This window comes from Pseudorasbora parva, chromosome 14 (genome assembly GCF_024679245.1).
Source record: "Pseudorasbora parva isolate DD20220531a chromosome 14, ASM2467924v1, whole genome shotgun sequence".
NCBI classification, from domain to species: Eukaryota; Metazoa; Chordata; class Actinopteri; order Cypriniformes; family Gobionidae; genus Pseudorasbora; species Pseudorasbora parva.
The window spans coordinates 5,315,995-5,343,989 of record NC_090185.1 but is presented as its reverse complement, the minus strand read 5'-3'; the positions used below and the strand labels follow the sequence as shown (position 1 = coordinate 5,343,989).

At 37.9% G+C, this 27,995-nt stretch overlaps 1 protein-coding gene and 1 long non-coding RNA gene across 2 annotated transcripts in view; one reads left to right on the top strand and one right to left on the bottom strand.

Moving 5' to 3' along the window:
• Positions 1 to 27,995, top strand: part of fbn2b (fibrillin 2b) — a 113,038-nt gene that overhangs the window by 70,356 nt on the left and 14,687 nt on the right. The window contains exons 35-58 of the mRNA XM_067415298.1: positions 25 to 147; positions 1,433 to 1,555; positions 1,641 to 1,802; positions 5,266 to 5,334; positions 5,419 to 5,544; positions 6,303 to 6,428; positions 8,925 to 9,074; positions 12,524 to 12,595; positions 12,676 to 12,801; positions 15,040 to 15,165; positions 15,396 to 15,521; positions 15,625 to 15,741; positions 16,680 to 16,808; positions 18,427 to 18,546; positions 19,966 to 20,091; positions 20,321 to 20,473; positions 21,445 to 21,507; positions 21,593 to 21,718; positions 21,867 to 21,986; positions 22,125 to 22,247; positions 23,932 to 24,063; positions 25,628 to 25,753; positions 25,882 to 26,088; positions 27,849 to 27,974. Coding sequence (XP_067271399.1) covers positions 25 to 147; positions 1,433 to 1,555; positions 1,641 to 1,802; positions 5,266 to 5,334; positions 5,419 to 5,544; positions 6,303 to 6,428; positions 8,925 to 9,074; positions 12,524 to 12,595; positions 12,676 to 12,801; positions 15,040 to 15,165; positions 15,396 to 15,521; positions 15,625 to 15,741; positions 16,680 to 16,808; positions 18,427 to 18,546; positions 19,966 to 20,091; positions 20,321 to 20,473; positions 21,445 to 21,507; positions 21,593 to 21,718; positions 21,867 to 21,986; positions 22,125 to 22,247; positions 23,932 to 24,063; positions 25,628 to 25,753; positions 25,882 to 26,088; positions 27,849 to 27,974 — 2,997 coding nt within the window. The remainder of the gene's footprint in view (positions 1 to 24; positions 148 to 1,432; positions 1,556 to 1,640; positions 1,803 to 5,265; positions 5,335 to 5,418; positions 5,545 to 6,302; positions 6,429 to 8,924; positions 9,075 to 12,523; positions 12,596 to 12,675; positions 12,802 to 15,039; positions 15,166 to 15,395; positions 15,522 to 15,624; positions 15,742 to 16,679; positions 16,809 to 18,426; positions 18,547 to 19,965; positions 20,092 to 20,320; positions 20,474 to 21,444; positions 21,508 to 21,592; positions 21,719 to 21,866; positions 21,987 to 22,124; positions 22,248 to 23,931; positions 24,064 to 25,627; positions 25,754 to 25,881; positions 26,089 to 27,848; positions 27,975 to 27,995) is intronic.
• On the bottom strand, positions 4 to 27,995 carry LOC137039944 (uncharacterized). Its single transcript, XR_010897786.1, has 3 exons — positions 27,878 to 27,995; positions 19,904 to 20,118; positions 4 to 139 (listed from the first exon to the last, which is right to left on the bottom strand). It is a non-coding gene; the product is annotated as an uncharacterized lncRNA (long non-coding RNA).

Here is a 27,995-nt window from a genome sequence, read left to right as displayed (position 1 = left end):
ACAGCGCTGTGTGTCGTCCGTCAGATATCGACGAGTGCACCTTCCAGAACATCTGTGTGTTCGGGACGTGTCAGAACCTGCCGGGGATGTTCCGCTGCATCTGCGACTACGGCTACGAGCTGGACCGCAGCGGAGGAAACTGCACAGGTGACCACACCCACACACACACACACTGCACAGGTGACAACACACACTTCATCAGTTCGTTTCAGCAAACCTCCTTAAAATGAGCGTTTTTATAAGAATGTATTTTTATTATTGTTAAATAATCTTATTTCTGTTTGGGACGGAAACAAGAAACAAGATGTCAAACAGAAATAAGATTATTTTTCTCCCCCCATTGGCAGATCATTTTGCCTGTTTTAAGCAAAAACTCAATTCATTTTTATTTTATTTTTAAGAAAACAAGAAAAAATATCTTATGTCGTTTTACTGATCTAGTAAATGCATCTTGATTTAAGATTTGTTAGATATTTAGACTAAATCTAATTTGCCGCGAGTGTCAAAAGGGAAGATGTGTTCGGAGTTTAGCCGACCGGATACGGCGAATGTTTAACCTATCAGCTAGCTCTGCTTCACCTTCGTTGCTCTGGTTGGTGTAGCGCTATCCTATCGCGTGCAGAGGGAGTTTGAAAGACAACCGTTTATCCGCCCCTCAGATTGAGCTGCCAATGGTGAGTTTCCAGACCAAACATCTTGATGTGGGTCTGGCTTGTCAGCTTATATTTAGACTGGAAACAGACAAAATTAAGTAAGAAGAGCATTTTTTTGCAGTGCAATAAAAATAAACTTTTTTATTGTACAAAGGGGCTCTGAATTAGCCTGACAAGCCAGACCCACATCAAGATGTTTGGTCTGGAAACTCACCATTGACAGCTCAATCTGAGGGGCGGATAAACGGTTGTCTTTCAAACTCCCTCTGCACGCGATAGGATAGCGCTACAACCAACCGGAGCAACGACGGTGAAGCAGAGCTCGCTGACAGATTAAACATTCGCCGTATCCGGTCGGCTAAACTCAGAACACATCTTCCCTTTTTAAGAATGACTTCAGTGCCGTTCGTTGTTCTTTTCTCAGAGAAAAGCTTAACTCCAAGTCTTCCAGAGTCGCGGTCAAAGCTGATTCGAAAGACCGCCGTTCGCCAGTTTCTGTGTTTACTAGAAGCACGCAAACGCAACTCGGCCGTCATCATTATGGCCCCGCCCACCGACTCTATACACGATGTGATTGGCCCGGCAAGAGTTAGGCGATTACAGCAGAAGGGTATTGAGAGTTGCTAGACGACACTCACAGGCAGATTAGATTTGCTGCCGCTAGGGTGCGTCTAGATTTCTAGGCTAGCTCTGAATGTCAGCACGGCCACAAATCTCACTGGAAACACTGTGTGTGTTATCTCTGTTATGTCTAACACTGTCTCTTTTCCATCTGACAGACATCAACGAGTGTTTCGACCCGGTGAACTGCATCAATGGTGTGTGCATGAACCTGCCCGGCAGCTACCTGTGCAACTGCCCGCCAGACTTCGAGCTCAACCCGTCTGGAGTCGGCTGTGTCGGTACGTCCCAAACTCAACGCCTCTTTACTGCTCATGTACTAACAATATGACACGAAAGAGCCCTGATCCGCTTCCCCTCGGACAGACACGCGTGTGGGAAACTGTTTCCTGGACACTCTGGACCGCGGCGACGGCGGGATATCTTGCAGCGCTGAGATCGGAGTGGGCGTGACACGCGCGTCCTGCTGCTGCTCGCTGGGCGGAGCCTGGGGGAACCCGTGCGAACTCTGCCCTCCTGTCAACTCCAGTACGGACACACACGCTTAAATCTGTCATATATACTCTTTATACACACACACACGCTTAAGTCTGTCATATATACTCTACACACACACGCTTAAGTCTGTCATATATACTCTATATACACACACACACTTAAATCTGTCATATATACTCTATATACACACACGCTTAAGTCTGTCATATATACTCTATATACACACACACACTTAAATCTGTCATATATACTCTATATACACACACGCTTAAGTATATACTCTACACACACACGCTTAAGTCTGTCATATATACTCTATATACACACACACACTTAAATCTGTCATATATACTCTATATACACTCACGCTTAAGTATATACTCTACACACACACGCTTAAGTCTGTCATATATACTCTATATACACACACACACTTAAATATGTCATATATACTCTATATACACACACGCTTAAGTATATACTCTACACACACACGCTTAAGTCTGTCATATATACTCTATATACACACACACACTTAAATCTGTCATATATACTCTATATACACTTACGATTAAGTATATACTCTACACACACACACGCTTAAGTCTGTCATATATACTCTATATACACACACACACACTTTAATCTGTCATATATACTCTATATACACACACACACTTAAATCTGTCATATATACTCTATATACACTCACGCTTAAGTCTGTCATATATACTCTATATACACACACACACTTAAATCTGTCATATATACTCTATATACACACACGCTTAAGTATATACTCTACACACACACACGCTTAAGTCTGTCATATATACTCTATATACACACACACACACTTTAATCTGTCATATATACTCTATATACACACACACACACTTAAATCTGTCATATATACTCTATATACACACACACGCTTAAATCTGTCATATATACTCTATATACACACACACACACGCTTCAATCTGTCATCTATATACACACACACACTTTAATCTGTCATATAAACTATACACACGCTTAAATCTGTCATATATACTCCATATACACACACACGCTTAAATCTGTCATATATACTCTATATACACACACACACACGCTTAAATCTGTCATCTATATACACACACACACACTTTAATCTGTCATTAATACTATACACGCTTAAATCTGTCATATATACTCTATATACACACACGCTTATGTATATACTCTACACACACACGCTTAAGTCTGTCATATATACTCTATATACACACGCGCTTAAGTATATACTCTACACACACACGCTTAAGTCTGTCATATATACTCTATATACACACACACACACATGCTTAAATCTGTCATCTATATACACACACACACTTTAATCTGTCATTAATACTATACACACGCTTAAATCTGTCATATATACTCTATATACACACACGCTTAAGTATATACTCTACACACACACGCTTAAGTCTGTCATATATACTCTATATACACACGCGCTTAAGTATATACTCTACACACACACGCTTAAGTCTGTCATATATACTCTATATACACACACACACACATGCTTAAATCTGTCATCTATATACACACACACGCTTAAATCTGTCATATATACTCTATATACACACACACACGCTTAAATCTGTCATATATACTCTATATACACACACACACGCTTAAATCTGTCATATATACTCTATATACACACACACACGCTTAAATCTGTCATATATACTCTATATACACACACACACGCTTAAATCTGTCATCTATATACACACACACACACTTTAATCTGTCATTAATACTATACACACGCTTAAATCTGTCATATATTCTCTATATACACACACGCTTAAGTATATACTCTACACACACACGCTTAAGTCAGTCATATATACTCTATATACACACGCTTAAGTCTGTCATATATACTCTACACACACACGCTTAAGTCTGTCATACATACTCTATATACACACGCTTAAGTATATACTCTACACACACACGCTTAAGTCTGTCATATATACTCTATATACACACGCTTAAGTATATACTCTACACACACACGCTTAAGTCTGTCATATATACTCTATATACACACGCTTAAGTATATACTCTACACACACACGCTTAAGTCTGTCATATATACTCTACACACGCGCTTAAGTCTGTCATATATACTCTATATACACACACACGCTTAAATCTGTCATATACTCTCTATACACACACACGCTTAAATCTGTCATATATACTCTATATACACACACACGCTTAAATCTGTCATATATACTCTATATACACACACACGCTTAAATCTGTCATATATACTCTATATACACACACACGCTTAAATCTGCCATATACACTCTATATACACACAAACACACACGCTTAAATCTGTCATATATACTCTATATACACACACACGCTTAAATCTGTCATATATACTCTACACACACACACACGCTTAAATCTGTCATATATACACTATATACACACACGCTTTAATCTGTCATATATACTCTACACACACACGCTTAAGTCTGTCATATATACTCTATATACACACACGCTTAAATCTGTCATATATACTCTACACACACACACGCTTAAGTCTGTCATATATACTCTATATACACACACGCTTAAATCTGTCATATATACTCTATATACACACACGCTTAAATCTGTCATATATACTCTATATATACACACGCTTAAATCTGTCATATATACTATATATACACACACGCTTAAGTCTGTCATATATACTCTATGTACACACATGCTTAAATCTGTCATATATACTCTACACACACACGCTTAAGTCTGTCATATATACTCTATATACACACACGCTGAAGTCCGTCATATATACTCTACACACACACGCTTAAGTCTGTCATATATACTCTATACACACACACACACGCTTAAGTCTGTCATATATATACTCTATATACACACGCTTAAATCTGTCATATATACACACACACACACACTTAAATCTGTCATATATACACACAAACACACACACTTAAATCTGTCATATATACTCTATATACACACGCTTATATCTGTCATATATACTCTATATATATACACACACACTTAAATCTGTCATATATACTCTATATACACACGCTTATATCTGTCATATATACTCTACACACACACACTTAAATCTGTCATATATACTCTATATACACACGCTTAAGTCTGTCATATATACTCTACACACAGACGCTTAAGTCTGTCATATATACTCTATATACACACGCTTAAGTCTGTCATATATACTTTACACACACACACTTAAATCTGTCATATATACACACACACACACACTTAAATCTGTCATATATACACACACACACACACACTTAAGTCTGTCATATATATACACACTCAAGCAAAAACTCTGCTGGCTTCACCCGTCACTGACGCCCTGATGAATTCTGTCTCCTCACAGCCGAGTACAAAACCCTGTGTCCCGGAGGAGAAGGCTTCCGGCCGAACCCCATCACAGTCATCCTGGAGGGTAAGGACGGATCGGGCCGCAGGCAGCAAGATGAAGCCAGGAGTGTGTGCCATAATGACGCTCTCTCCCTCTCTCTCTCATCAGACATAGATGAATGCCAGGAGTTGCCCGGCCTGTGCCAGGGGGGAAACTGTGTCAACACTTTCGGCAGCTTCCAGTGTGAATGTCCCGCCGGATACTACCTCAACGAGGAGACGCGCATCTGTGAAGGTCATCCGAGCTGCTGAAAACTGCTGAGTCTTTTTTTTGATCGATTAATGTTAATATTTTGTATCCTTAATTCATTTCTTTTGAATTAATTGATATGACTTAACTAAATATTTTAGAAGTAATTAGTTATTTTAAATTCATATTTAAATTTATACTCATATTTTGATTGATTAATTTGTATTAATTTCTTATAGAAGTATATATTTGTGTAATTTACTTTTAATTAAAAATATATATTTTTTGCATTTATTTTTCAATTAAATATTTAAATAAATTATGAATATTTAATGAATATTTGAATCAGTGTATGTTAATGTTTAGAAACCTTTTTTATAAATTCACATATACATACATACATATATATATATATATATATATATATATATATATATATATATATATATATATATATATATATATATATATATTTATATATTTATATATATATAAATGAATTAATAAACATAATTAATTAAAGTTTTATATTTTAATTAAATATTATATTAATAATTTGAGTATTTTAATATCTATTAATAATTTAATACTTAATTATGAAAATGCATGAACATGTATTGAAGTTTAATAATATTGATGTAGGAACTATTTTAATTGTGCTTGTAATTAAATAATAAAAAATAAGTAACTATATAACTTCATTCAAATTTCTGCAAACATCAACAAAAGGGTCAACACAGCAGAAGGAGTTGGAGGTGTTCAGGTGGCTGAATACTGACATTTATTGACCGATTCTCACACAGATATTGACGAATGCACGGCGCACATCAGCATCTGCGGCCCAGGAACCTGCTACAACACACTGGGCAACTACACCTGCGTCTGTCCGCCCGAATATATGCAGGTCAACGGAGGAAACAACTGCATGGGTAAGACCTCGTCATCTAGAGCTCTGACTCTTAAAGCGTTAGTTCACCCAAAAATGAAATGTCTGTCATTAACTCCTCTCCCTAATGTCGCTCCACACCCGTAAGACCTCCGTTCATCTTCACACACAGTTTAAGATATTTTATATTTAGTCTGAAGATTCAAACGGTTATGAATCAGTGAATCGATTCATGATTCAGATCGTGTGTCAAACTGCTGAAGTCACGTGACATTGGCGATCCGAATCCTTGATCGATTCACTGATTCATAACCGTTTGAATCTTTATTTGAGGATTGAACACAAACGCGGAAGAGAAGACAATGCTGAATAAAGTCGTAGTTTTTGTTATTTTTGGACCCAAATGTATTTTGGATGCTTCAAGAGACTCTAATTAACCCACTGATGTCTCATATGGACTACTGTGATGATGTTTTTATTCCCTTTCTGGACATGGACAGTATAGTGTGCATACACTTGCATACGCTCTCGGACTAAATATAAAATATCTTAAACTGTGTGTGAAGATGAACGGAGGTCTTACGGGTGTGGAGCGACATTAGGGGGAGGAGTTAATGACAGACATTTCATTTTTGGGCGAACTAACCCTTTAAAGGACATCTCCGGTGAGAAATGCCCCTCAGGGTGATTAACAGATGGTTAGCGTGTCGATCGTTCTCTGCGATCCGTTTTCATGAGAATCGAATGTAAAGAGTTTTATCTCTAAACACAGATTAGCTTATAGCGCTTGTCTATGGGGTCAGTGGAATTAAACCGCTAGTTAATACCGCTAACAAGGCTCAACATAGCCTCACACTAACACGGCAGCATAATGAGGGTCCCTACATGCAAACTGAAGCATTGAGAACTTTGTAAGAGGACAAACAGGAGATACTTTATAAAGACAGTGCATTACGCGTTTACAGATGGCGGCCATCTTGGGAAACAGTCTCGACGAGTCGAGCGGCGAACGCCGTGCTAAGTGAGCTGGTCGGTAGGGATTAAGTTTGTGAAATCGAATTACATGGAAATGCATCTGTCTATTAAAATATATGGTTGACCAACTACAAGGGAAGAAGCTGTCCCATATTTTAAATATTAGCACAGCGTAGAGGTCTTCACGGGTCCAAAAATTCGCACCCGAACCCGAAGAGACCCGCAATGTTCAACACAGACCCGACCCGGACCCGTCTATTATTTCAAAAACTGGACCCGGACCCGTGCAGATCCGAAAAATGCCAAAAATATATTACCCGGAACCGACCTGGACCCGTCTATTATTTGATAGCTGGAACCGAACCCGCCGGGAAGACACAGACGCGACTGGACCCGATTGTCTCATATTACACAATATAACGTTACTGCTGTTAACAAGTTAATGAACAAGCTGCGAAAAATAACTTTGTCTCAGTCAGCCTACCTAACGATATAGCCGTTGTCTCCCTTGTACCTTGATTGTGATGTATTACAATATTCCTCATTAATTGTTCCAAGCATGCTTAATTCACTCATTTCAGCTGTAAAAGTCAATTTTATTTCACAGTGACGGATTTATGAGTTAATTCGCATAATAACTTTGACTGTTTGCCCTTTTGAACTAATAACTATTGCTCGTTTAGTGCCATGGCCGCTTGCGTTACCATTATTTATTTGCCATAATCTCTCTGAGCCGAGTCTGACTAGCAGAACTTTAAGATTAAACAAGACGGTTCATTCATATTATTTTTAAAGTCATTACAGTCACTGCGGTCTGCGGAAGCTCGGGTTGCCATAGAAACATGACACGCGCTTGAGACTGCACTCGCGCGTCAGCTGGAGCAACCTGAAATATGAACCTTTTTTTACGCAATTAACGCATCACAGAAAACATTTATGTGACAGTTCACCTGAGGTCTTGTTGCTGATTTGAAATATATTCTTGAGTACATTATTACCGCGCGCATGCATTAAATCTGCCCGCTTTCTAAAAGGCTGAGAGAGCGCGCGCGCGAGAGAGAGCGCTTGTGTTTTTGTTGTTGTTGTGTATTTCTAAACCTCATTTCCCGGCTCACACTTTTCTTATCCTAATTTAGCAATTTGTAAGTTACACAAAACACACAAGCCGCGCTGACTCTCACGGCCAGGTGTTCTCCGAGTCCGATTGACGTATTACATAGGCTACAACATTAACAGACCCGGGAACCGAAGTAATAGATTAGGACCCGACCCGGACCCGGCTGACCATTTAAAAAATAGACCCGAACCCGTACGGGTCCCGGGTCGGATCCCGGGTCCACGGGTCTCGGGTGCCCCGTGAAGACCTCTAGCACAGCGTTCGTGGCTCAACTTGTCAAGACCGTCTTCCAAGATGGCTCCTTAAAATGTCCGATTTTCATGAAAACACATCCCAGAGAACGATCTACTTGGTAACCATCTGTTAATCACCCCTAGGGTCATTTTTCACCGGAGTTGTCCTTTAATTTTCATTTTGAGTGTTTGTTTTTTCGCCTCGGATGTGCAGATATGAGAAAGAGCGTGTGTTACCGCAACTTCAACGACACCTGCGAGAACGAGCTGTCCTTCAACATGACCAAGAAGATGTGCTGTTGCTCGTACAACGTGGGCAAAGCCTGGAACAGACCCTGCGAAGCCTGTCCGACCCCGGCCACCTGTGAGTCTCCCTCATGATGCACTGCAAAAAAAGCTCTTCTTACTTAGTATTTTTGTCATTTCAAGCCAAAATATCAAAAAAAAATCTTACATTAAGAAACATTTACTATGCAAGTAAAAATGATTGTCTTGTTTTGGGAAAGAATAACTCAAAATGAAGAGAGTTTTTGCTTAAAATAAGAAAAATAATCTGCCAGTGGGGTAAGAAAAATAATCTTGTTTTCTGTTTGAATTAAAGGGATAGTTCACTTTAAAATGAAATTTCTGTCATCCTTTACTCACCTTCAAGTTGTTTCCAACCTGTATGATTTTCTTTCTTCAGCTGAACACAAGGGAAGATATTTTGAAGAATGACTACGTTTACATGGACAGCAGTAATCTAATTATTGACCTTATTCTGAATAAGACAATATTCTGATTAAGTTGTTTACATGAGTTGCTTTTAGAGTACTCCGTTCATGTTCCCATTTTATATGTGATAGAACATAGATCGATAATAATTACGTCCCCATGCTACGCTATTTTCTCCAACATCCAATCATAGCGTGACTTTGGAAGGTCTGTTAATTTTATGGGATCAGGAAACCCGCTAACTTCACCTGCGGGTGTCGCTGTTGGACAGTGTTACTTTACATTAAGAAGTATAAAAAACACTTGTTTTTATAATGTTTTATATACATTTACGTTGATTTATTTTTGTAACATTATGTATCGTCTCTTTCTGTTTTTTTGAAGAGACACTGCCCCTCTTTCCTCCTTATTGACAGCCTACATTTATAATAATAGCTTTGATTAATGAGGAAGAAGGTTTAAAATCGTGACTGTTTGGATTGTTTTTCCTGCCGTCGAGCCACAGGCGTTCACTGAATGACCCATCTGGTCTGCGATTACAGATACAAACTTATTGTATTTTACTTTTACAATGAGCATAATAATTACAACAAAAATAAATAAAAAACTATATAGAAAGGACGCAGTGTTCAGAATGAACAGTCAAGTAAAACACACACCGCCCATAGCAACGCGTTATGGCAACGACATTTCAGACTGACAGATCCGTAAAAGATAAACGGGACTTTTCCGCCATTTGTTACTGTTTTGTACACGTTGTTATATTAATTTTAATTCCAATTCTGTTTTATTGGCCACAATATTATCGATGATTGTTGAAAGGGGCACTTTTGATTAATTTTCAAAAAGGCAGAGGCTCGAACCCACAAAGCCTCCCCTCTGCACTTCCCTGTTGTGCGTAATGTTATGTGTCCTGTCACAAAATGCGGTAAAATCTCAGACACGACATTAATAGTTAGATTAAGGTGTGTACATGTCTGTAATGCTCTCCGATAATGCGACTAAAATAGGCATACTCCACATGTCTTAATCCGATTTATGTTTAGTTAGATTATGACTTTAATCAGATTAAGGTAATTAGAAATAGCTGTCTACATGGTAGCCTCTTAATCAGAGTATTGAGAGTATTGTCTTAATCAGATTAATATCGGAGTATTGTCTTAATCAGATTAATATCAGAGTATTGTCTTAATCAGATTAATATCAGAGTATTGTCTTAATCAGATTAATATCAGAGTATTGTCTTAATCAGATTAATATCAGAGTATTGTCTTAATCAGATTAATATCAGAGTATTGTCTTAATCAGATTAATATCAGAGTATTGTCTTAATCAGATTAATATCAGAGTATTGTCTTAATCAGATTAATATCGGAGTATTGTCTTAATCAGATTAATATCGGAGTATTGTCTTAATCAGATTAATATCAGAGTATTGTCTTAATCAGATTAATATCAGAGTATTGTCTTAATCAGATTAATATCAGAGTATTATCTTAATCAGATTAATATCGGAGTATTGTCTTAATCAGATTAATATCAGAGTATTGTCTTAATCAGATTAATATCGGAGTATTGTCTTAATCAGATTAATATCAGAGTATTGTCTTAATCAGATTAATATCGGAGTATTGTCTTAATCAGATTAATATCAGAGTATTGTCTTAATCAGATTAATATCAGAGTATTGTCTTAATCAGATTAATATCGGAGTATTGTCTTAATCAGATTAATATCGGAGTATTGTCTTAATCAGATTAATATCAGAGTATTGTCTTAATCAGATTAATATCGGAGTATTGTCTTAATCAGATTAATATCAGAGTATTGTCTTAATCAGATTAATATCAGAGTATTGTCTTAATCAGATTAATATCGGAGTATTGTCTTAATCAGATTAATATCGGAGTATTGTCTTAATCAGATTAATATCGGAGTATTGTCTTAATCAGATTAATATCGGAGTATTGTCTTAATCAGATTAATATCGGAGTATTGTCTTAATCAGATTAATATCGGAGTATTGTCTTAATCAGATTAATATCGGAGTATTGTCTTAATCAGATTAATATCGGAGTATTGTCTTAATCAGATTAATATCGGAGTATTGTCTTAATCAGATTAATATCGGAGTATTGTCTTAATCAGATTAATATCGGAGTATTGTCTTAATCAGATTAATATCGGAGTATTGTCTTAATCAGATTAATATCAGAGTATTGTCTTAATCAGATTAATATCAGAGTATTGTCTTAATCAGATTAATATCGGAGTATTGTCTTAATCAGATTAATATCAGAGTATTGTCTTAATCAGATTAATATCGGAGTATTGTCTTAATCAGATTAATATCGGAGTATTGTCTTAATCAGATTAATATCAGAGTATTGTCTTAATCAGATTAATATCGGAGTATTGTCTTAATCAGATTAATATCAGAGTATTGTCTTAATCAGATTAATATCGGAGTATTGTCTTAATCAGATTAATATCGGAGTATTGTCTTAATCAGATTAATATCGGAGTATTGTTGTCCATGTAAACGTAGTCAGTGTCAATCAGTTAAATGGAGCCATTGACTTCCATAGTAGGAAAAAAATACTATGGAAGTCAATGGCTCCATTTAACTGATTGACATTCTTCAAAATATCTTCCCTTGTGTTCAGCAGAAGAAATTCATACAGGTTTAAAACAACTTGAGGGTGAGTAAAGTGAGTAAAGGAATTTCATTTTAAAGTGAACTATCCCTTTAAGATTATTTTGTTTAACCCATTGGCAGATTATTTTGCTTATTTTAACCAAAAACTCCTTATTTTTAGTTGTTTTTCCCAAAACAAGACAATTGCTCGTCTATACTTCTTGTTTTAAGAATTTTTAGATGTTTGGACTAGAAACAAGACAAAAATACTGTTGTGTTTTAATATATAATATTTAATATAAATAATAATGATAATATTTATAATATAAATAATATATTTATTTATAATATAAATAATAATAATAATAATAATTAATATAAATAAATAATGTTTAATATAAATATTGTTTTAATATATAATATTTAATATAAAATACTGTGTTTATTTCTGTCTCCTGCAGCCGAGTACCAGCTTCTGTGTGGAAATCAGTATCCTGGTTTCATCATCGACATTCTTACTGGAAAACCCATTGGTGAGTTCGACATCACTTTTCAACAGCATAGAAAGCAGCAGGATCCGAACAGATCATACTAACATGCTAACCTCGGTCAGATATCGACGAGTGCCGCGAGATCACGGGCATCTGTGCTAACGGCGTGTGCATCAACCAGATCGGCAGCTTCCGCTGCGAGTGTCCCATGGGCTTCAGCTACAACAACATCCTGCTCATATGTGAAGGTAGCGGCCCCGCCGACGCACTTTCACCAAAGATTGTTGTCATATTTACTTTACTTTATTTTATTTATAAAAAGGACCATGTACAATTTTTAACAAAAGTGTTTCCATTTCATGTATTGTACACTGTAAACCCGAATAAGTTACCAGAACTCAAAAAAATTGAGGCAATCAATTAAGTTGTTTAACTTAAAAGGTTGGATTACCTGCTCTTTGTACATTTTAAGTGCTCAGTTTGCTCAACTCAAATATTTGCAGTTTATGACTTACAATTTTCTGTTAAGGTAACTCAATTATTTTCAGTTATTATAGCAAAGTTTTGAGTTTTCACAGAACTTTAAAAATTAAGTACACAACCACACTATTTTATGTTAACAAAACTTAATTTGTATTGGTTTGTGTTGTCATTGTTTCACCATGCTGGGTACTACCAATCAAAACTTCCCCATGGGTCCCAACATGCATTGCGGAAAATGTGTCTCACAAACACAAAGCAGCCAGAAAACGACTAATATTACACAGTCAAGGGTCAAGACCCAACTAAAGCAAACACTGATCTCCATCATGGTGACTTCCAATGAAACTATTATTTTCATTAAAACAGAAATAAAATAAATCCGGTTAGTTATAAGTTGGTTCACATATTATTGTTAGGTTTAGTAAATTACCGAATTTAAGATTGCACACAATGAAAAAGTCTCCATCTTAATTTGAATCACCAACAGACGAGGTGAAAAAGATGTCCTCCAATCAGTGAATTAGTTCTCTTGTTGCCAGACAGAACTCCTTGAACAGCCAATCACATCACAATCACAAATTTTTGAGTTCTGGTAACTTATTCGGGTTTACAGTTTTTCCATTTATTCATAATTTTTTATTTAAAATCCAAAAGTTCTTACTGAACATGGCTTCCTTTTGTTTCTTCTTTCATAGAAGTCAGGTGAATTGTACTACATTTAAACAACATTTTAGCAAGAGCAAAGTGAGCTATTTTAATTATTTATGATTTTGAGTTCATACAACTTGAAATCTTAAGTTTATATATTTCATTCTTAGCATGTAATTACTTAATTCTATTACGTTATATTTAATTTATGTTTTTACGTTATGCTTACTTATTCACAAAAAAGTTCCATTTAATCAAAAAATATTAGTTAAAATGACTCAAAAGGAAGACCATGTTACATCAACTTGAATTATTTAAGTTAGTAGAACTTTTTCTAAAACTTTGAGTATACACTACTTAATCTATTTAATTAGTTAGAATTAGTTCAGGTTTACAGTGTGCCGGATTTAGCGCAAAGCTAATTTTCTCCCGCAGTCCTTTGGCAGGTCAACATTCACTGCAAAAAAAGCTCTTCTTATTTAGTATTTTTGTCTTGTTTCTAGTCTAAATATCAACAAATTCTTACATTAAGAAACATTTACTAGACAAGTAAAAATTATTGTCTTGTTTTGAGAAAAAATAATTTAATATTAAGAGAGTTTTATCTTAAAATAGGCAAAATAATCTGCCAAAAACAAGATTATTTTTCTCACCCCACTGGCAGGTTATTTATCTTATTTTAAGCAAAAACTCTCTTCATTTTGAGTTATTTTTTCTCAAAACAAGACAATAATTTTTGCTTGTCTAGTAAATACTTCTTGTTTTAAGAATTTTTAGATGTTTGGACTAGAAACAAGACAAAAACACTAAGTAAGAAAAGCATTTTTGCAGTGTAAACAATAAAATAACATACACAATACATGTATACACAATAAAAACATACACATACTGTCAATTCAAACAATTAAACAGCAACCATGTCAATGTTTACAAAGCTGATTACATTTAAAAAAAAGATTTCAACTGCATTTTAAAAATACCAATAGATTTAAACCCTTTTATACCTTCTGGCAAAGCTTTCCAGTTAGTCGTAGCTTTCACAGCAAAAGACGAGAGTCCAAAAGCAAAACAGCGAGAAGGAACAGCACAATTCCTCATAGATGATCTAGTAGATCTTTCAGAAATATTAGGACGGAAACAAACAAAATCACTGAGAACCGAAGGAGCCAAACCATTTACAATTATATAAACCATACACAAACTTGTAAAAAGCACATCATTTTCAAAACTCAATCATTTATATTTCTTCAAAATGCTACAATGATGAAAATGGTTAGGTTTTTTATCAAAAGTTTTTAAAGTTTGCTTGTACAGGGATTTTAAATTTCTCGACTTGCCGCCTTTTTCGATCTCAGATATTGACGAGTGCAATAGCGGCGACAACCTGTGCCAGCGCAACGCCAACTGCATCAACATCCCCGGCAGCTACCGCTGCGAATGCTCGGCCGGATTCAAGCTGTCGCCCAGCGGAGCGTGTCTGGGTGAGTCTGCCTCCTGCTGCGACCAACAGAAACACAAGAATCCAGAGCTGTACTTACTAAACTGTGGCAGCATCTGTATTATAAAGTGGAAAACAGTACTGCTAGATTAGAATGATCCACTATAGAATAGGTCATTATAGAATGAGCTACAATTACATGTGGACACTATTCAGAGAGTTGTCATGACTGAACTGGAGATAATAACCTGACACCGCGTCTCGTCTCCTCAGACCGTAACGAGTGTCAGGAGATCCCGAACGTCTGCAGTCACGGCGAGTGTATCGACACTCAGGGCAGCTTCCGCTGTCTGTGCCACAACGGCTTCAAGACCACGCCCGACCAGACCATGTGCATGGGTGAGTGTGTGTGTGTGATAGTGTGCGTGTGCGTGTGAGAGAGTGTGTTTGCGTTAGTTTTCACATGGTCCACTGTGGATCCTGATTTGTGTGTGTGTGGCAGATATCGACGAGTGCGACCGGCAGCCGTGTGGGAACGGCACCTGTAAGAACACCGTGGGCTCGTATAACTGCCTGTGCTTCCCCGGCTTCGAGCTCACACACAACAACGACTGCATGGGTGAGTTAAACGCGCGCACACACACACAGACACACACACACACTAGATCAACAATGACTGTATGGGTGAGTTACACACACACACACACACACACACACACTTTAGATCAAAAACGACTGCATGGGTGAGTTACACACACACACACACGCACACTTTAGATCAACAACGACTGCATGGGTGAGTTACACACACACACACACACACTTTAGATCAACAATGACTGTTGGGTGAGTTACACACACACACACACACACACACACTTTAGATCAACAACGACTGCATGGGTGAGATACACACACACACACACACATACTTTAGATCAACAATGACTGTATGGGTGAGTTACACACACACACACACACACACACACACTTTAGATCAACAACGACTGCATGGGTGAGATACACACACACACACATACTTTAGATCAACAACGATTGCATGGTTGAGTTACACACACACACACACACACACACACACACACACACACACACACAGACACACACTTTAGATTAACAACGACTGCATGGGTGAGTTACACACACACAAACACACACATTAGATCAACAACTGCATGGGTGAGTTACACACACACACACACACACATACTTTAGATTAACAACAAATGCATGGGTGAGTTACACACACACACACACATACTTTAGATTAACAACAAATGCATTGGTGAGTTACACACACACAAACACACATTAGATCAATGACTGCATGGGTGAGTTACACACACAAACACACACACACACACACACACACTTTAGATCAATGACTGCATGGCGGATAGAATGTAATGTTGGATGTTTTGTAGAAGTTGCACAATATTGATCATCTTTAATTCTAATAGCAGCAGTGGATTTGACATCAAACTGTGTGTGTGTGTGTGTGTGTGTGTGTGTGTGTGTGTGTGTGTGTGTGTGTGTCAGATATCGACGAGTGCAGTGTTCACGCCAGTCAGGTGTGCAGGAACGGCCAGTGTATCAACAGTCTGGGCTCCTTCAGGTGTCTGTGTCTGGACGGGTATAGTCTGACTCCGGACGGAAAGAACTGCGTGGGTAAGAAGAGCCGACGAACCTCACGACTGATCCAGAAAACCTTCCTATCGATCAACAAGCCCTTCCTGTTTATCCAGAGAGACATTCATTACACACCTAAAGATCCGTACAGTCCATCAGGAAAGATCAGATCTCCATCAGATCGTCCCGCAAACACACGTAGAGTTAGTGACAAAATAAGAGTCTCAGTCCTTATTTTAAAATCCCCACACAGCAAAATAAATATTAAAGGGTTAGTTCACCCAAAAAGGAAATGTCTGTCATTAACTCCTCCCCCTAATGTCGTTCCACATCCGTAAGACCTCCGTTCATCTTCACACACAGTTTAAGATATTTTATATTTAGTCCGAGAGCGTATGCAAGTGTATGCACACTATACTGTCCATGTCCAGAAAGGGAATAAAAACATCATCACAGTAGTCCATATGAGACATCAGTGGGTTAAAGGTGCACTATGTAGTATTTTTGCAGTAAAATATCCAAAAACCACTAGGCTGGTGTTATATATTTTGTTCAGTTGAGTACTTATAATATCCCAAATGTTTCCAACTATTTGTAAATTGTGAGTAAATTGCTATTTTAACCAGTGAGCCGGGACGTGTCGGCATAGCGTCTGAGGGAGTCGCCTGTCAATCGCATCATATCTGCGTTACCCTCGGTTTTATTCTGCAGAAGCGTTTTACTCTTAGCAGTGTGAAAATGTTACAGCAGCGCCGAGCGAACGCACAGAGTAACGTCATAACATCATTTTAAACACACTTAAATGTATCTAATATAATAAACGGAGCTGCTTTACCTTATAATCATGACCGGAAAAAGCGGAAGAGCGCGCGTCTGTGTCCCGTCCCGTCATAATAAAAGTCCCGGTGTTCACGAGCCGTGTGTTTGTGTAACAATCGCTCCAGCGGCCGTGCTCAGCTCCTCAACACTCGGTCCTGCTCTGCTTCACACTACAGTAACGTTAATAACCGCATCCATGAACATGATTTCTGCCCGAGTCCTATTTTCCACCGGCTGTGAGGTGAAGACCACATGCCCCAAGATGCTGCGCTCACACTTGGCGTCATCAAACTACGCCTTTGTTTAGAATAGGCGCCCTCCAGTGGACGGAAAGCTGCATAGTGCACCTTTAATTAGAGTCTCTTGAAGCATCGAAAATACATTTGGGTCCAAGAATAACAAAAACTACGACCTTATTCAGCATTGTCTTCTCTTCAGCGTTTGTGTTCAATCCTCAAATAAAGATTCAAACGGTTATGAATCAGTGAATCAATCAATGATTCGGATCGTGTGTCAAACTGCTGAAATCACGAGACATTGGCGATCCGAATCATTGATTGATTTTGCCTGTTTTAAGCAAAAACTCACTTCATTTAGATTTTATTTTTAACAAAACAACAAAAAATATCTAATGTCGTTGTACTGATCTAGTAAATGCATCTTGATTTAAGAATATTTAGATATTTGGACTGGAAACGAGAAAAAAATACTGAATAAGAAGAGCATTTTTTGCAGTGTTTGACTATGAATGTCTGATTGCTGTGTGATGTGTTAAGCTCGTTTGACAGTGTGTGTAGTGTATATCTAGTGAGGTGTGTGTGTGTTTGTGACGGCTCAGATATCAACGAGTGTGTGACGCTGCCGGGCGCCTGCCAGCCGGGAACCTGCCAGAATCTGGACGGATCCTTCCGGTGCATCTGTCCTCCGGGATACGAGGTGCAGAACGACAAGTGTGTGGGTAAGAATTTACTCGTATTTATCAAGCGGCAACCTCCCCCAGTTTCTCTTGAAGCCAATACAGAAGTGACTTAAACTGCAGTTCATCGACTGGCCACTAGAGCGGCTCCAGAAGGAGCAGAATCTCATTGAGCCTCATGTTAAAATGCCCAACTTCACAGCAGAATAAAACATGTTTACAGTCTGGGACAAATTGTGGTTTTGGTCTATACGGCTAATTTTGACCTTCATGACGACTGTGAGGGGGGTGGATTTATTTATAACTCATTCGTTTACGTTATATAAAGCCTTTAAGGTCTGCATAATTAAGGGCGTGGCCACTTTGAGTGACAGGCGGATAGCCGTTTGTCTGCTGTCTAAAGTCATTGTGTCACCTAAGCTCCGCCCACATCCCGCCTTTTTGCCCATTTTCTGTTATCCGGGAGTGACTCGCGATGACGTGTACGCAAGATGGTGACGCCCAGCTCGCCTCTAATTTAAAGCGTTAGTTCACCCAAAAATGAGATGTGTGTCATTAACGGCTCAGCCTAATGTCGCTCCACACCCGTAAGACCTCTGTTCATCTTCACACACAGTTTAAGATATTTTATATTTAGTCCGAGAGCGTATGCAAGTGTATGCACACTATACTGTCCATGTCCAGAAAGGGAATAAAAACATCATCACAGTAGTCCATATGAGACATCAGTGGGTTAATTAGAGTCTCTTGAAGCATCCAAAATACATTTGGGTCCAAAAATAACAAAAACTACGACTTTATTCAGCATTGTCTTCTCTTCCGTGTTACTCCAAAAAGATTCAAATGGTTTATGAATCAGTGAATCGATCAATGATTCGGATCACCAATGTCACGTGATTTCAACACTTTGACGCGATCCGAACTGTTGAAATCACGTGACGTTGGCGACCCGATTTATTGATCGATTCACTGATTCATAACCGTTTGAATCTTTATTTGAGGATTGAACACAAACGCGGAAGAGAAGACAATGCTGAATAAAGTCGTAGTTTTTGTTATTTTTGGACCCAAATGTATTTTGGATGCTTCAAGAGACTCTAATTAACCCACTGATGTCTCATATGGACTACTGTGATGATGTTTTTATTCCCTTTCTGGACATGGACAGTATAGTGTGCATACACTTGCATACGCTCTCGGACTAAATCTAAAATATCTTAAACTGTGTGTGAAGATGAACGGAGGTCTTACGGGTGTGGAACGACATTAGGGCGAGGAGTTAATGACAGACATTTCATTTTTGGGTGAACTAACGCTTTACGCTTCAGAACGGCTTGTAGAAATCCTATGGGTGACGTCACGTCCATATTTTTTTTTACAGTCTATAGTATTTACTCACGAATTTAGATGATCACGTGACCCGCGCGGCCTTCCACCTGTTCCTGTGTTCTTCCTCCACAGACATCAACGAGTGCAACGTGGAGCCCAACATCTGTCAGTTCGGCACGTGCAAAAACACGCCGGGAAGCTTCCAGTGCATCTGCCAGCCCGGCTTCGTTCTGTCCGACAACGGCCGCCGCTGCTTCGGTGAGATCCCGCTCGGATCGGCCCGTCCTGCACAACATAACACACAGTTATAGCACGGCAAAATCTGATCTTATTAAATACTAGGGATGCAACAATAAAGTTAGTCCACGGTTCAATACCACGTATTGTTAGTTGATGTGGAGTGTTTTCTCTAATGCGTTGTCATTTGTAAGGGTTATTTTCTGTGTGAAGTACACTGATGAGCATGAAAATGTGTTTATGCCCTCAGACACGCGCGAGAGCTTCTGCTTCACACACTTTGAGGCGGGTAAATGCACGGTGCCCAAACCGCTGAACACCACCAAAGCCAAATGCTGCTGTAACCTGCTGCCGGGCGAGGGATGGGGTGACCCCTGCGAACTGTGCCCGCGCGAGACCGAAGGTCAGCCACGCCTCATAATCACCAACATTTTCTATTTCAGTCAAACGAATGTACTATATTTTAGGGGACTTAATGGCACTAAATTACCTGAAAATGACATTTCCAAGTTTTTTGTTTTTTTTTAAAGAAGGCACTTGGCAGATTATTGATGAAGGGGAAAAAGAGAAACAGGAAAAAAATAAGTTATAGAAGTGTGTTTACTATTATGAAAAAGATGGAGTTGAGATCCAAATTTGAGGTTGACATCTTATAAAATGAGCTTTCAGTCAGATTTAGTTTGTTTTAGTCATTTTACTGAAAAAAGTTGTTTTATATATATATATATATATATATATATTTTTTTTTTTTTTTTCATGCAAGTAAAAGTTTTAGTGTCAGTAAACTATAATAACCCATATATATATATATATACACACACACACACACGGAAATTATCTGTAGTTAATTATATCATGTTATGTAATTATATTAAATATCATATTTATATAACATTCTAAATTATGAGAAATTTATAATTACAATTTTATTTATAATAATTTACTTAATACAAATATTTTGAATACAATCATTTTATAATTACAAAGTCATTCTAAATTTAAGACGCACTGTAATTTTTATTTTTATCATTTAATTTAACAAAAAACAAATGATTTTATAGTTTTATGACAAATAAATCATTGTAAATTTTATGAGAAAAATTTGTCATTTTAATTTTGATCAGTTGAATTTACCAAAATGTTTTATTTAATATTTGTTTTAAATATTTAATAAATCTTTCTAAAAAGCTTTGTAATTTTAATAATTTAATCAATTTATCAAGTTTTATAGAATTTAGAGCTTAACATTTCAGCATGTCAAACCCATCCCAGATAAATGTGAAAGAAATCGGACATTTCATGTCTCCATGTGTTTATAAGCATCAGATTATCTTCTGTGTGTTTGACATGTTTTTGTCCCTTTCTCAACTGCAGCTGCGTTTCACACGCTGTGTCCCTACGGTCATGAGGCCGTCCTGAATCCCGTAGGTCGCGAGGGTGAGAAAACTGCTTCACTTCTGCCATCTAAAGCACTTATCTTTCCCAGCAACCCCCGGTGATAACATCCTCTCTGCCTCCACAGACATGAACGAATGTGTGGAAAACCCAGGCATCTGCGGCAACGGTCTGTGCATCAACACCGACGGCTCCTTCCGCTGCGAGTGTCCCTTCGGATACAACCTGGACTACACCGGCGTCAACTGCGTGGGTGAGTCCTCAGTGAAAGCAGGAAGGTTGTAGGCTCAAATCCCATAGTTCATAGCAAGGATTGTCACTTCAACCACATAATAAATGAGTTTTTTGGGTGGATTGTAATGATCATTCTTGGTCTGATGATTGATTTGCCCTCTTCACAGATACGGATGAGTGCTCCATCGGAAACCCTTGTGGAAATGGCACATGCTCAAACGTTCCTGGTGGTTTTGAGTGTTCCTGTCAGGAGGGATTTGAGCCCGGACCCATGATGACCTGTGAAGGTACGATAGATGGATAGATGGACAGACAGATAAACGTCTAGATGGACAGACAGATAAACATCTAGATTGATAGACAGACGGACGGACGGACAGATCTTGTTTTCTGTTAGTATAGTATTCACATTGTTTTCTCTCCAGACATCAACGAGTGTGCCGTGAATCCGCTGCTCTGCGCTTTCCGCTGTGTCAACACCTTCGGCTCGTACGAGTGTATGTGTCCCACAGGATACGTGCTGCGCGACGACAACCGCATGTGCCGAGGTGAGAGCACATCGATATCAGCCGATCACAGAAACACACACACACATATCAGCCGATCACAGAAACACACACACACACACACACACACACACACAGAGCCGGCCCAAGCCTTCATGGGGCCCTAAGCAGAATTTTATTTGGGGGCCCCTTGGTACCGATTGACTATTGTTGTGATAATAATCGCACACCCATTATAAATTGTATTAGTTGTAGCTGTGTTGCTTATCATGTCTGTCTGTCATGTTTTTACCCTTATACAGTTTTTAATTGTAAAAGTAGCAAACCCACAAGAGTGCTCAGGTGTTCATTTGCACTTTAATATTCAAAGTCTTACAGTACGGTTCAGACTGGGATATGTACGATTTAAAAAAATATTTTTTTTTAAAAGAAGTCTCATGCTAAATATGCTCACAATTCTTTACCCCAGGATTCTTTGATGAATAGAAAGTTCAAAAGAACAGCATTTATCTATATTAGAAAGCTTTCAAAGAATCATAAAAAAGATGTTTACACAACTGTTTTCAACATGATAATAAAAAATAAATGTTTCTTGAGCAGCCAATCATCATGAGAATAATCTGTGAAGGATCATGTGACAGTGAAGACTGGTGTAATGATGTTGAAAATTCAGCTTTGATCAGAGGAATACATTACAATTTACTTGATACATATCACATATTCATATCACATATGAATATCATATATATATATAATAGAAAACAGCTATTTTATATTGCAATAATATGTCACAATATAACTGTTTTCACTGTAGTTTTGATCAAATAAATGCAGCCTTTGGTGAGCATAAGAGACTTCTTTTAAAACAAGAAATGTTGGTGGATTTCTTTCAAATATTAAGCAGAGCTTTTATTTTGGCAGAAATTCACGCAGAAAGATGTTAGTACTTCTATTTGTTGACAAAAACATATTTATAAATGATTCTCTTTACGAAGTTGGGAAGGTTTTTTGGGGGAAAACTAATTTGCATCCCCCCCCCCCCCAAAAAAAAGGAAAAAGAAAAAAAAGAGAGAATTTTGATCCACTCAAACTACAGCACTTGCAGAGAAACATTTAGAGATGCTTCTTTGTAGAAACTGGAACAGTTTTGCTGTACAAAACATGCAGCATATCATATAAGATATTTGCACTAAACCAAAGCGCATTCTCAAATCCATCCATTCATAAAAAGGTTACCGGGCAACTGATGAGTAGCGTGTTTCAGCGACGATTTTTTTCCGCACTGTGGACTTTGAACCCTGACGAACAAGCTAGTCCAGCCGAATCGATGGCACCGCAAGCTCGTGCAGCGCTGTCTGAATCAATCCGTGCATATATTAGAAAACGTAACATTTAGCAGTTTATTTAGTAATTGTTTAAAGGCCATTTTGCGATTTCAAACATAAAGGAACATACAGCGACAGCAGGAAATAATTTTAAGTGCTCTTGGGGGCCCCCCCGGTGGCCAAGGGGGCCCTAAGAAGCCGCTTAGTTCGCTTATGCCTTGGGCCGGCCCTGCACACACACACACACACATCAGCCGATCACAGAAACACATACACACACACATCAACCGATCACAGAAACACACACATATCAGCCATCCACTCACACACACGCACACACACACACACACACACAGGCCAGCGGTCTGAGCTGTGGATAAGCCGTCGCTCTCTCTCCTCAGACCAGGACGAGTGCGCTGAAGGCCTCGATGACTGCGCATCCAGGGGAATGGCCTGCAAAAACCAGATCGGCACCTTCATGTGCATCTGCCCGCCCGGCATGACCCGCCGCCCTGATGGAGAAGGCTGCATGGGTGAGAAACCAGCGTGTGTGTGTGTGTGTGTGTGTGTGTGATGGGTAGGTTTAGAGGTAGGGTCAGTGTAAGGGGATAGCAAACACGGTTTGTACAGTATAAACCCATTACGCCTATGGAATGTCCCCATATGTCACAAAAACTAGTGTGTGTGTGTGTGTGTGTGTGTGTGTGTGTGTGTGTGTGTGTGTGTGTGTGTGTGTGTGTGTGTGTGTGAGACGTGACACTAAAGATAGAATCATGTCTATGTTGTCATGGGAAAAAAAGATACGATAATTCAAGTGGGACTGAAATGGGATAGAAAACACAGCTATAAAGATAAATATAATAATAGAAATCATCTCATAATAATAGCGTAACATTTATACTATTTGAATATAAAAGCTAATATGATATTTTTAATATGTTATATAATAATAATAATAATAATGCAACATATTACAATATTTATAATTTAATATTTTATGCAAAATTTATATAAATCAAAGACAAAAATAGTAGTAATTAATGTTTATAATAATAGTGTAATATGCTATATGAATATAGAAGCAAATTATATATATATATAATGAACATTGAGAAATGTATTTTAGATTTGAATTGCACATTTACTCCTAAACTCATTTTCTGTATCGTGTGCTTGATATAATGTAAACGTTTGAGGAATTCTGTGGCTTGTATATGGTAAATGTTTACAGTCTTCAGAAAATACATGAACTATTGTATTTTGTCAAACTATATATACTAGGGTAATTAAATATACATTTTCTTAGATTTAATAACATACTAATATACATAATATATTTATTATTAATTGAATGCAATTAAAATCTCTAATATATATCTATCTAATGTGTCTCTCTCTATGTGTGTGTGTGTCTCTCTCTTTCTCGCCGTTTGTGTGTTTGTCTCTCTGTGTGTGTGTGTTTGTGTGTCTCTCTCTATGTGTGTGTGTGTGTGTGTGTGTGTGTCTCTCTCTCCGTTTGTGTGTGTCTCTCTCTCTTTCTCGCCGTGTGTATGTCTCGCTCTCTCTGTTTGTTTCTCTGTGTGTGTGTGTGTGTGTCTCTCTCTCTCTCTGTGTATGTGTCTCTCTCTTTCTCTGTATGTGTGCGTCTCTCTGTGTGTGTGTCTCTCTCTCTCGCTGTGTATGTGTCTCCCTCTCTCTCTGTTTGTCTCTGTGTGTCTGTCTCTCTCTCTCTCTCTCTGTTTGTCTCTGTGTGTCTGTCTCTCTCTCTCTCTGTTTGTCTCTGTGTGTCTCTCTCTCTCTCTCTCTCTCTGTTTGTCTCTGTGTGTCTGTCTGTCTGTCTCTCTCTCTCTCTCTGTGTTTCTCTCTCTCTGTGTCTGTGTATGTGTGTGTGTCCCTCTCTCTCTGTGTTTCTCTCTCTGTCTGTCTCTGTGTGTGTGTGTGTGTGTGTCTCCCTCTCTGTGTCTCTGTATGTGTGTCTCTCTGTCTCTCTCTCTCTCTCTCTCTCTGTGTGTCTGTGTGTCTCTCTCTCTTTCTCTCTCTCTGTGTCTCTGTATGTGTGTCTCCCTCTCTCTGCTTCTCCTCCTGTTATCTTGGCAGACCTGAACGAGTGCCGCAGTAAGCCGGGGATCTGTAAGAACGGCCGCTGTGTGAATACGGTGGGCAGTTACCGCTGCGAATGTAACGAGGGCTTCGAGTCGAGCTCCACGGGTACAGAGTGCATCGGTAAGAGCAAGCAGCCAATCAGAACACGGCTCACACGACACTGAATCAAATCAGCGGTGTTCGACCCCTGAGTACACAGCTGCTCATTTGGCCGGCGTCTAACGGTTACCTGGGCACTTTTTTGGCAGATAACAGGAAAGGGTTCTGCTTCACGGAGGTCCTGCAGACGATGTGCCAGCAATCGTCCACCAACCGAAACACCGTCACCAAGTCGGAGTGCTGCTGTAATGGCGGCCGCGGCTGGGGCTCGCTGTGTGAACTGTGTCCTCTGCCCGGCACCGTACAGTACAAGAAGATGTGTCCGCTTGGCCCGGGGTACACCACAGATGGCCGAGGTCAGACACACACACACACACACACACACACACACACACACACACACACACACACACACCTCTACACTGACTAGCAGAACAATCATGTGACCAATCTCTCAGTGTTTAGGGGTTAGTTCACCTAAAAATGAAATGTCTGTCATTAACTCCTCCCCCTAATGTCGTTCCACACCCGTAAGACCTCCGTTCATCTTCACACACAGTTTAAGATATTTTATATTTAGTCCGAGAGCGTATGCAAGTGTATGCACACTATACTGTCCATGTCCAGAAAGGGAATAAAAACATCATCACAGTAGTCCATATGAGACATCAGTGGGTTAATTAGAGTCTCTTGAAGCATCCAAAATACATTTGGGTCCAAAAATAACAAAAACTACGACTTTATTCAGCATTGTCTTCTCTTCCGCGTTTGTGTTCAATCCTCAAATAAAGATTCAAACGGTTATGAATCAGTGAATCGATTCATGATTCGGATCGCCGATGTCTCTGATTTCAGCAGTTTGACTCGCGATCTGAATCATGAATCGATTCACTGATTCATAACCCTTTGAATCTTTATTTGAGGATTGAACACAAACGCGGAAGAGAAGAACTAGCGCCAGCTGATTGCCGAGTGCAACCATTCTACGTCATCGCCCTGGAACGCAAACAAAATGGCGCCGCCCAAGGTCCAAATATGAAATAATTTTTTTAAATAATGTAGATCTTTCATGAGGTTTCTACTACATATTTCAGTAAGATACATCATTAATGTTATATTAAGTTATACAAGTCTCAACACCAGAGGATCCTGGATTAAACTGCATTTAACAGCAAATCACGGCTTCTTTTGGACCAATCATAGATCAATTTAGAAAAAATTTATAATAATCCATTGTTAATCATTTTAATAAGTATTATTTTGTAATATTTTAAACATTAGAAAACATGCATTTCGTATTTACAGTACAATTATGAATATTTTCATTCATTCAGTTTTAAAATGATAAATTAGTATCATTCTAGTAATAATGTTTAGAAAATTTTGTAAGTATTTTGTAATATTTAATGTATTTGTTAGATCAATTAAGAAAATATTTATAACTTCATATTTACAGTAAAACTGTTTATCTTTTATGAATAATTATTAACAGTAATAATTTTTGGACAAGTGTGAATTTTTATATATATATATATATATATATATATATATATATATATATATATATATATATATATATATATATATATATATATACATACATACACACATTTATATACACACACACACACACACACACACATATACATATATATATTACGCAGACATTTTGGAAATATGTACTACTTTTCATATTTATAATGATCAATGTTTACATTCATGCATTTTTTAAAATAGTTGTATTATAGATAAATTATTTAATTATTATAGATATAAATGATCATTATACTAATTTCTGGACAAATGTTAAATATTTTTTATTATATTAATATTTTTACTGTAATCGATTTATTAAATATATACATGATGCATTAGTATTAGAATAATAATAATTTTTGGACTAATTATACAAAAAGTGTAGCCATTTCTTTGGTAAGTTTTGGTGTAAATATATTTTTACCAGTAAATGTACATGGACTTTTAACTTTATTGCTGATTAACTTTTTTATTGCATTTAATTGATTATTAGTAATACTGAAATATTCATATTAATGTTGCTGTTTGGTAGGATTTCTTTGGTAGATGTGTTATTGGAGATATTGGATGTGTTTTGCAGACATCAATGAGTGTGAGGTGATGCCCAACCTGTGTAAGAACGGCCAGTGCATCAACAGTGTCGGCTCCTTCCGCTGCCATTGCAACGTGGGCTACACCAATGACTTCACTAGCACTTCCTGTGTCGGTACGTTGTCCTCGCTCACTG